The 10,992-nt window shown below is 42.2% G+C and overlaps 1 protein-coding gene and 1 long non-coding RNA gene across 2 annotated transcripts; one reads left to right on the top strand and one right to left on the bottom strand.

The window, feature by feature from the left end:
- LOC116263236 (uncharacterized) lies at positions 1 to 3,845 on the bottom strand. Its single transcript, XR_004174615.2, has 3 exons — positions 3,453 to 3,845; positions 312 to 432; positions 1 to 190 (listed from the first exon to the last, which is right to left on the bottom strand). It is a non-coding gene; the product is annotated as an uncharacterized LOC116263236 (long non-coding RNA).
- Positions 3,846 to 5,538: 1,693 nt separating this feature from the next.
- Positions 5,539 to 7,846, top strand: LOC116262698 (pectinesterase-like). Its single transcript, XM_031642179.1, has 2 exons — positions 5,539 to 6,511; positions 7,152 to 7,846. The coding sequence occupies exons 1-2, from the start codon at positions 5,539 to 5,541 to the stop codon at positions 7,844 to 7,846; spliced, it is 1,668 nt and encodes a 555-aa protein (XP_031498039.1).
- The last annotated feature ends 3,146 nt before the right edge of the window (positions 7,847 to 10,992 follow it).

The raw sequence follows: 10,992 nt of genomic DNA, 5'->3' as shown, positions 1-10,992 counted from the left end.
TTGGTCTTGGCAGGAACCCACCAATGGCCATAGTTGAAGATCAAAATATCAGCATCCTTGTGGCTAGGGGCAAAAGTCACAATATTGTCGAGCCTAAGATTTTTTTTCTGATAGTCCAATTGGGGTGAGAAATCTACTGTTCATCGACTAAAAATGCCGGCCAAAAGAACTCCAAGGTGCATTGGTAATCCTGTACCACCAGGATCAAGAAACAGAGAATATAAGCATCTCAATGCTTAATTCAGACGGAAAAGAAAAATATTTAGGGACAAAAGTTTAATAAATCTAGAGAGGTAGGTTTCAAAACTGACCAAAAATCTGAATACAGTTGCCTTGGATGTTCCAATTTCATGAAGGCTGGACACTAAAACCATCCTCGTCTTGTCTTCGAGAGAGCTCCAAAGAAGACAAATGAGAGGCCTCCACATGTTCCTGTTGAGAGAATCACCTATGAAAGTCAGGCGCTTCCCTCTTAGTCTCTTCAACATATCCTTTGGATCCAACCTTGAATAATTCGTAGCCAAAAAAGTTGTATAATAAATAAGATTTTTGGCAAAAAGAAGAACACAAAGAACACGAGGAGCTCTCTTTTGACTCAGATGTTCGGAGACTCACATCCGGTCACAAATATAATAAAATTCTGAATTTGTTGATGTGGACCACTTTTTTTTTTTTGTTACTTTACTCTCAAATAAGTGCTTGCTTTTACAAGTTCTATACAATTACACATTTTTCCCCTACGAGATTAAGAAATGTATTCACTTTTTTTTTTTAAATACAACTTTTAATCTTTTAAAATATAACACTGAAAAACGTGGTTCGTTTTCTAGCTGACGGGAGGGGGCACTACTCAAAAAAGTGGCACTATGGGATGAAAATTTCTTAAGAAAATATGAAAGAAGTAAGTGAATGATATTGTTTCTTGTTTTACCTTGGGATATTGCAGTCATTCGGCTGCTGTTGCCTTTTCTCATAATTTCTCTCAGTCGGCCAATTTTGATAGCAATTGGTGGCGGTTTCTACATATGGGCATGACCCTGCAGGTAGTGAGGATAAGGGCCTGTTTGGTAGAAGGGAAAGGGAGGGAAATGAAGGGATGGAAAGGGAGGGAAAGGAAAGGGAAGGGAAGGGAAAGGAATGGAATGGAAAGGAAAGGAAAGAAGTCATTAAAAAGCTTGTTTGGATACAAAAGAAAGGAAAGGAAAGGAAATGTTAATACTTTACAATAATACCCTTAACAGTCAAAATGTTTAAAAAATTAAGAACGTGAAAGAAGGGGTATTGTGGGCAGTCAACACTTTGTTCCTCTCTTCCTTTCCTTTCCTTCCCAATCCGTCCGATTTGGGAGGGATTGCATTTATACTACACAATCCTTTCCTTTTCCTCCCTTCCCTTTCTCTTCCCTCCCAACCAAACACACTTTGCCCCTTTCCCTTCCTTTCCCTCCTTTTTAGTTAGCCAACCAAACAAAGGAGGGATTGAGCAATCCCTCCTTTCCTTTCCTTTCCCTCCAACCAAACAGGCCCTAAGAGTCATCCCATACCCACCGTTTTGGTGATCTTCGGCCTCTCTCTTCCGGTGTCTTCTGTCCTCACACAAGTCTTCATCCTCCAAGTTCGCTGCTCACACCAGTCTTAATCTGCCACCCTGCCTACCCTCTCTACTTCCTTCTTTCCTCCCTTGTCTGCGCGTGCCATGAACTTGCTGAATCTTTACAGGGACGTCACCGTCGTTCTTCTTCACGACAGTGGTGACGTTGCGGGTGATCGTGCCGTTTTCTCGGGGGGAGTCACTGTTGGACTGCTAGTCATATTGCTGACGCTGTTTAGACTTATCTCCGCCTCCAAGTCACAGTCACGCTTCACAACATTGGTGGCTTTCCGTGCCATTTTCTTCGGGGGAGTCACTGTGAGAGTGCTAGTCATATTGGTAACGCTGTCTAGAGTTCTCCCCGTCTCCACGTTTTCTCCGGCCACAGCGGGAGTGCTAGTCATATTGTCCTCGGTATCTAGACTTCTCTCCACCTCCAAATCACCGACCACGAAAGCGTTGCCACCGTATCGATATTGCCGCAAAATCTCTCGTTCTCCCGCCGAGATATTGTACCTTTCATTAGCCGCAACAAGCAGCTTTTCAAGCTCGTCTTCAACTTCCAGAGAAGGGACGTGGCAAGGGGGTCGTCGCTGGAAACTCCATTAACGGTTTGAGTCGGATTCCCAGTGGACGACGGGGACGCAATTGGAGAAGCGGTATTTGGTTCTCGCTGGTTGCTGCCGGAAGGAACAGAATCATTCCCATCATCGTGGACCTTGAACGAGAGAGGCCGATCCACCTGCCTCTGCTCCACGTCGTCAGAATTTAGTTCTTTTTCCTTGGAGATTCCGTTGCAATTAAGTTTTTCAGAAGCACAGAAGTTGGGATCAGGGAGTGCGCAAGAGGAGGAGGCCAACAACGAAGAAGAAGTAGAAGAGAGAGGGGCTGTCGTTCTGGAGGAGGAGAAAGAGAACGAAAAAGGACCCTCGCAGGATTGCACAGTGCTAGGAAGAGTGTGAAGAACATAAAAGCCGTTATGAAACCATAAGCAACGGAAAGGGCGTTCCTCCACGCGCGCAGACTAAGAAGGCGCTTGAGGCGGAGGGTGAGGACGGCGGGCAGCAGGTCCTTCTTCTTCGCTCCATCCATTGAGATGAAGCTACGAAATGAAGAAGCGTGTGGAGTGATGTTGTTGTTAAGTGATTTAATAGCGGTTGCACATACGCCAACTGCCTGTTTCTCATCGCTTCCTTGAGTTTTTTCCATTCGGGTTTTCCTTTTATCGGCCTTACCTTTTCTCTCTTATTTCCAAAACCTGATCAACAAAGAAAGCATTTTGCAAAAAAAAAGACGTCTAGGGTCACAGCCATGGACTCGCGGTGCGTTGGGACTGAAACCAGTTCATCCCAAGATTGGGTCCGAGCAAGTTGTCCCCTCCAAGATTACTGTCAAATTCTAGTAAGATTCATGTCTCTCTTGTTTTTTTTTTAATCCTAATAATCTATGAAATTAATATTCATTAATTCTGCATTTACTTGGACCTGTACAGTTTCTTCTTTTCACTGAATACATAGGCAAACTGCAAAAAAAAAACGTAGAATTCAGGCTAAAGTTATTACCTGCGGAAAGTTTCAAATGCTCAAGAGTTGTACCGCCACATTCTATTCAACTAGATTCAGCATGTAATTAGCAACTCTGAGAAGGACAACCACTAGAGTCGACTAAAAATAAGCCCATTTTTTTAGAAATGGCATCAAAATCTAACAAAAATTCTCATAAATAACTCGCTGCTTGACTAGAAGCAAGAACACATAAATCACAAATGTGAAAACCCACAATCAAATGCAAGCTCATCAAACGTCCAAAATCAAAACAAGAAAACGGGGAGAGGCAGAGAGAGAGAGAGTAGAAACGCTGACCTAGTGAAAGAAATCCCAACGGGCAAAGCACCATGCCAAGATGCACAGATTGGGAGAAGAACCTATATGACCTAATACAGCACGAATAAAAGACGCACAAATGTGATATCAAATGTGAAAAACCCCCAAATCAAATGCAAGCTCATCAGAAGTCCAAAATCAAAACAAGAAAAGGGGGATGGAGTCAAAGAGAGAGAAAAAGAAACAATGACCTTGTGAAATCCCAACGCGCCATGCCAAGATGCACAGATTGCCCCTGCACGCCTTGCGGCTTCGCAGTTTGCCCCTTTCCCTTTCTGGTGAATATTTGGGCCCAACAATGGGCCGAAACACATTAACCTCTAAGTTAAGGGCGGGGACAAGTTTTTGGTGGATGTTTGGGCGCAACATTGGGCAGGGAAACGTGAACTTTTAGGGGAAAAGGTTTTGTCTGGAGGAGCTGGATCAGTGTTCATTATGGGGGCCGATAGAGCTGCAGGTGGCAAAGCTTCCGGTATGCTATTCGTTTTGTTTTACGCGCATTTCACATACGATTGTGGAATAATATAACAAATAACATGTTTTACTTGCCACGCATACGGCGGCTCGATAGAGTGTAAGGTTATCACTATATTTCACGTCATTTTTTCTTCTTAATTTTCTTTTTTCCTTTTAGCGAGAGGTAGGACATAAACTTCAAGACAAGTTCTCATTGTTGGAGAAGACCTCTAGATCATGCCCCCAGATTTTCTTTTCGTGAAATTAATTAGGAAAAAACTGTTTTTTTTTTTTTTTAATTTGTTCTCCAGAGCATTGTGTTTTCTGATTCAAGAGGTCAATATAGGAAAGTATAAAATTTCACCTTTTCTAGAGGAGTATTGCAATAAACAATTTTGATATTTCCATTTGGTTGTTGCCATGTGCAAAAAACAAAACATCATTTGAAAAAGAGTCCGAATATATATGCAAGGCTCACTTGATCCTTATAGAGATCAGCATCTTAAAAGATGAAAAATGTTTCGGGAGTTTTAGGTAAGCTCGAAATATCTCAAGACTCTGAGTAGCGGGCAGCAGTTACCTTTGAATTCATAAAAAAAAAAGTGTCTGATAAAAACAGCGTTGATATATATATATATATACACTTGTCATGATTAGAGGCAACGTTTACAATTACAGTTTTTTTTTTCCAGCACACCGCATTATAATTTTGACATGTGCTTTGGGAATAATTTTTTTCTAAATACATTAATTTTATTATCAAAAACATTTGAAAGGGCTATACTGAAATACGCGAATGCTATTCTCATTTCTCCCCTAACAAGTAGAGAAAAGCTTGACAGGCCCAATTAGGCATCTCTCTCTCTCTCTCTCTCTCTCTCTCTCTCTCTCTCTCTCTCTGTGTGTGGGTGTGCCTGTGTGTGTGTGTGAGTGTACTTCTCTGGCTTTCTATAATTCTTCAACAGCTTGTCTATTTATGTAAAGCTATTCCGAATTGATTTACTTTTCCTTTCGGGAAAGCGTACCATGCATGTGAATTACAATGGTGAAGCACATTCCATGCAAATTAAGAGCAAAATCATGGCCAAAATAGTGTTCTTAACAGATGTTCAGAATCATTTCTTACGTCGCATATAGAAATTTCCAACTCAGCTGGTTATTATGCGACCTAAAACCATGGCTCTCACGCTTCTCCTCCCGCACCAACCTTTTTTCCAAACTCTGGTTCCTCTCAAACTGTAGGTTACAAAATACCAATAAGTTATGCTTATCACATCCATCTTGAATGAAAATTTTAATTAAACTTATTCACCCGTAACTCACCACATTCATTTACATAGGAGAGTGCTAGTAAGTTCCCTTAATTACTCAAAGACCGAACTTTCGAAACGGTAAGAACTAATGAAAGGGCGGACTCTCTTCTTCAATCCAATGGAGTTCCCTTAATTACTCAAAGACCGAACTTTCGAAACGGTAAGAACTAATGAAAGGGCGGACTCTCTTCTTCAGTCCAATGGAGTTCACCCTCTATATTAAAAGCTGGAGCGAGAAAGACGAAGCATAGGCGAAAAAGGAGAGAGGGAGGGGGAGAAGGAGAAGGAGAAGGGAGATGATACGCTGTGTCATATGGACAGCCATTCTCTTCTGGATGCTCACGGTGCCCTCTTTCTCACTAAACCTCACTGCCCATGAGGCCTGCGAGTTGACCACCAACCCAAGCTTCTGCAAATGGGTTCTCCAACCTCAAGAAAGGTCTGACCTCGGCGGCTACAGCCAATACCTGCTCAGCCAATCCCTCAGCCACGCGGCAAGGGTCTCTGACCTCATCCAGAGAAGCCTCATTGGAAAAGCCATGCAGGGATCCGGCGCATGGCTAGGGGCCCTCCAGGACTGTCTCCTTCTTTCCCAACTCAATACCAAATACCTGAATTCCACGTTCACCACCCTCAAAGCCATTAATGGTGCTGCAGGGCTAGCTATCAACAAGGCCGACGATGTCCACACCCTTTTGAGCGCCGTCGTTACCAACCAAGAGACGTGCCACGATGGGCTTAAGAAAGCACGCAGGTCGCAACACGGGGACGATCTCCAACACTTGGTCGCCAATGGGTCCGAGCTCTATCGAACCTCCCTCACCATGTTTGCCCGCTCTCGGGACCTGAAAGGCCCCAGAAAGCGTGAAGGGGGTGGGGATCTACTACACGAGTTGAGGGTGAGGCGAGATGGCATGCCCCATTGGCTTAATGACAATAAGTTGTTCCGTTTTGGTTCGAGTGGAAGGTCGGAGGAGGAGCTTTCTGCTCGCGGCCGGTTGCGGAAGCATGGGAAAGTGGTGGTTGCCCAGGATGGGAGCGGACATTTCCGGTCCATCAACGAGGCCATAGCTGCTGCTCCTGAGGATATGCATCCGAGAAACGGCTACCATGTGATTAGGATCAAGGCAGGTGTTTACGAAGAATATGTACGGATAAGGCAGAGCTATAGAAATATTATGTTGGTTGGAGATGGAATGCGGAGGACCATCATCACGGGGAGTCGTAGCGCGGCAGGCGGCTTCGACATCTTCAACTCTGCCACACTTGGTGACCTTTCTTTTTCACTTCTGACTTTGCACTTCCATCTTCTTTTCTTCGATCTATTTGTTTCACATCCCAGCAACTTAATGCGGAGTGTTCTCCATTTATAACGGATCCATTTGTCATCTTTAATTGTGCTCTCTCTCTCCCTCTCTGTCTCGCCAAGCAATATCGATCCCGTATTTAATCCTTTTTCATTTTTCCCCCTAATCTAAGTGAATTTTAAAATTTACATCCAGCAAGTGAATAAATTTTAAGACGTTTTTATTAGCATGTCCAAGTGTATAGGGTGCGTTTCGGTGGGCAGACGTTTGTCATGTGAGCCACGTAAATTTTTACAAACATATATTTATATACAAATGTTTTTCCTAATTAAAAGTTAACATATTAGTGCTCTCCCACCAAAATTTCTGGATTGATGGCGGTTGAAGGCCACCACAACCACTCATCTGCTTAATACAGTAAACCAACTATTTTTATGCGACCATTTGTATTGTTCAATTCATGCCTGTCAAGGTGACGCGATTTCACTAGCTGGTTACGCACATATATTGCTATCGAAACTTCCAATGTCGTCTCACCTTGCAAGGCCATCCTATCCATGCTTTCTTGTTCCTAATATGTAGCTTTTACGCTGTGCATGCAGCTGTATGGGGAGACAACTTCATGGCCATAGGCATCACTATCCGGAATACAGCCGGACCTGCCATGGGGCAGGCACTTGCCGTCTTGAACGGCGGCGACAAGTCCGTTTTCTACCGATGCGGCTTTGAGGGATACCAAGACACTCTCTGCGTTCACTCCCGGAGCCAGTTCTACCGGGAATGCAACATCTACGGCACCGTTGACTTCATATTCGGCGACGCAGCTGCGGTCTTCCAACGCTGTAACATCTATGTTCGGAAGCCATTGCCGGGCCAGGCAAACATGGTTACGGCTCAGGCCAGAACAGATCCACATAACAAGACCGGCATTGCCATTATACATAGCAACATCTTGGCAACTCCAGAGCTGGAGGTGGCGGCAGCTCGCGGCGAGGTGCAGTCCTATCTTGGTAGGCCGTGGAAAGAATATTCGAGGACAGTGGTCATGCTCTCTAACATTGGTGGCTTCATAAACCCTGCTGGTTGGTCACCTTGGGCTGGTGATTTTGCACTGAGGACCTTATACTACGGGGAATACAGGAACAGGGGTGCAGGCGCAAGTACCAGGCACAGGGTGAAGTGGCCTGGCTACCATTTGATGAGCGTAGCTGATGCAAGAAAATTTACTGTTGGTCGTTTTATCGATGGAGGTACGTGGTTGCCTGCTACAAAGGTGCCCTTCTCATTAGGGTTGTAATTTTTTGAACAAGCCGAGAAAAAAAGTTACAGAAAAATATGCAGTTGAAGAAGAAGAAGAAGAAGGCCAGTAGAAAATCAAAGAGGAAGTACTACCGCTTGTATTTACAGGCATGCTTCTCCCTGCTTCTTCCCCAGGCTAAGGTTCTTACTGCTCAAGAGTTGTAGTAGTAGAATCCAAACTTGTCTAACAACTAGCTTAGTTCTATTTAACGAGAATGTTCTTTAGTTTCAAGAGAGTAGGAGTTTAAGTGAAATCAATACATACCATATTCCTTTAGACAAGGTCCGGGTTTCCCTTCAAACTCAATCACGAGAAGAAAAGAGAAGAAAAGAGGAGAAATTTATAGACAATTCCTGTTCACATAATGCCTATCTAATCAGCTCAACTCAGGAATGCATTTACGAATTTAAAGCTATAAGCGGCTGCCATATCGAAATGGAGTTTGTTCCTTGCATAATTGCATTCCTTACAGGAGCGTTTGGTATATGTAAGATGTTGTTCCAAGAACGTACACCTTGTTGGGTAGTGGCCTTGTTAGGTAGTGGGCCTTGAGTTTTATCCTTTTCTCTGTAACTGCAAGAGAGATTCTGCAGTTATGAAATCAAAACAGGAAATAAATCCCAATCTTAATGTTTTCGTTTTAATTTTTACCATAAATCTCCATCCTATAACCGTAGTTGGGATTGGAGAAATCCTGAAAGGCGATCTATAAAACCCAGCTTCTATACACTTAATGTTTTCTTGTTGAGAAATCAACCTGCGCCTCTTAAAAGCAAACCCTAAAACAAATCTCCTCTTAGAAGCAAACCCTAAAACAAATATCTTTTCTCTTCTTCCCTTTCTTCTCTATGTTTGTCCACAGGTGCTGTCAACGCTGGTGCAGAGACGTCGCTAGTGGGACACTACCTCAATTTCCGCTGCTACTACTCTTAGTTGTTCCCAACACACCTGTCCTTGGAAGGAGGAGATACTCATCAAACGGTTGACAAAAACCGTGGACGATAAAAGTGTTCGTGTCCTTGATGAACACAAAAATATATTCTTACTTGTAATGGCCCCACCCTTGGTTCCTTGGAACATTTTTTCTAAATTCTCGTTCGAAACCCCGTTCAAAATCCTCGATCGAACACTCGAGGGGTACTCTGTCCTTGCAGTCTAGCTCAGGTGTTGGCGTTGTTGACGTAGGTAGCTCAACAATGACAGCTTGATCTACTGCCTCTGTGGAAGCACTCTCTCAATAATGGTTGTTCTCGATCTACCGCTCTTGTGGAGGCTCGTGTCGTAGTAGAGGTAGGCCTCTTTCATCGTGTTGGTGCACACGAGGGATTGTTGAAAAGAAGTTTGGGGTTTCTTCTTTATCATGTTGATGCACTCCAAGTGTTTGTTAAAATACCTAACACCAATAGCTTGGAGCCATATATTCCCTGTTGTCTTAGCTTGTGGAACAATGGACCATTGACCATGCTTGTGGAATAGATCATCTCATCTTCAAGGTCTTAAAAGTCTTGCAGGCATGCCCACTAGCACTTGCTTCCATTTTTTGCTTCCGCATTATGTTTTATTGCAAGGATTTGATATTTTTGAATGAGTTTCTGCCAACCAATTAAGATTTAATGGAATTTGAGTTGCTCGACCTTTTCAGTTGAATTTAATGTTTGATTGTTCTGACCAATTCATTGTTTCTTAAAAGAAATATCCTTGTAGGAAGCCAGTGATTCAATGGGTTTTTTCTTATGTTTTTTTGTTCCCTTCTCAATTCTGATAGAAAACAAAAAATACTTGCTGAAAGCAAGAATGCAGAATCCATGGCATGTCTATATATTTGTTGCTGGCTCATACTTTTTCACATGTTTTATTAGGTATGCTTTTCTTTAGTATCTTGATTTTTAGGTAATTCACTTGCATACGTGGAACGAAAGAGCAAGAGAGTATTTTTGTTGGTTGTATGTTTTTTACATATTTTATTAGGAATTTTTTTCATTGTATATTGATTTTAGGTCTTTCATATATGCACAAAGAGAGAGAGAGAGAGAGAGAGAGAGAGAGAGAGAGAGAGAGAGAGAAATATTTTCGTAACATGTTTTATCAAATTTTTTTTTTCGTTACGTGTGAATTTTAGGTCATTCATATGTTTAAAGGGAGAAAAGGAGTATTTTTATTCGTTTCATATATTTTTATATATTTTACCATGAATTTCGTTCCATTATATGTAGATTTTAACTTGTATGCACACACACACACACACACATAGAGAGAGAGAGAGAGAGAGTATTTATTGCCGCACATAATTATAACTTGTCACATGGACAAGAACTTTTTGTTCTTATGCAGCTAAACGTTATCTACATGTCCGGACAGGCCAAGAAAGAGCCGTGTAAGCATTGGTTTTAGACCATGTAAGCGTTGGTTTTATTTTGCTCTGTCTTACTCGATCGGAGTTTACCTTCTTCTCTTTCTTGTTCTTAGCACTCTCGAGCGGACATACGAACAAGTCTACTTCATAAAGCGTATCATTACTGCCTACGCCCAAACTAATTGGTTACATATTCTCTAGCGAGGTTGACAATCGGACTCGATTTTGGAGAAAAAAAAAACTCCGGAGTACAAATCTAGCAATCTGGAATGCGGAATTCTGTCGTCTGGCGCTTAGTCTGAATATCATCGTTTAGTTGCTTATCAGCTAATTGAGCAGGGAATATCTCAAAACGTCGGCCAATCGCAGCTTCCCAAAAGGGCTCATGCGTAGAACAGAGAAACCCAAATGCAAGATTAAGAGCAAGAGTCATGTTGGTAGTTCTACAATGTAAGATTTTATCTATCTTTTTTCTTTTTTTAATACATCAAAAGATGAACGGGTCCGTAATTATGACATTGAAATGATATCCACATTAAAAGTCACATAATGAAATTGGAAAATTTTCTTCTTAACCACTCCTTTTTTCTGTCTGTAATCCTAACAATGGTATTTTGTCTAAACTGTAGCGTTCTTTTAAAACCAGATTTCAGGGCCAGAAGCAATGCTGTCAAGTAACTGATTTATAATTTATTGATAGGATCCTATTCCTATTCTGCAAAAAGAATGTTTTTAGATGATTTTTTATTTATGAACAAAGTGTATCGGAATCTGAGTTGCAAATCTTTGC

The sequence above is a fragment of the Nymphaea colorata genome, chromosome 10 (assembly GCF_008831285.2).
Source record: "Nymphaea colorata isolate Beijing-Zhang1983 chromosome 10, ASM883128v2, whole genome shotgun sequence".
NCBI classification, from domain to species: domain Eukaryota; kingdom Viridiplantae; phylum Streptophyta; class Magnoliopsida; order Nymphaeales; family Nymphaeaceae; genus Nymphaea; species Nymphaea colorata.
This window is presented reverse-complemented; position numbering and strand designations above follow the sequence as displayed.

Excerpts from the sequence above, each read along its gene's own strand:
- LOC116262698 (XM_031642179.1), top strand. The coding sequence starts at position 5,539 with ATGATACGCTGTGTCATATGGACAGCCATTCTCTTCTGGATGCTCACG. Across the intron at positions 6,512-7,151 it reads CTTCAACTCTGCCACACTTG|CTGTATGGGGAGACAACTTC; the intron begins GTGACCTTTCTT and ends CTGTGCATGCAG.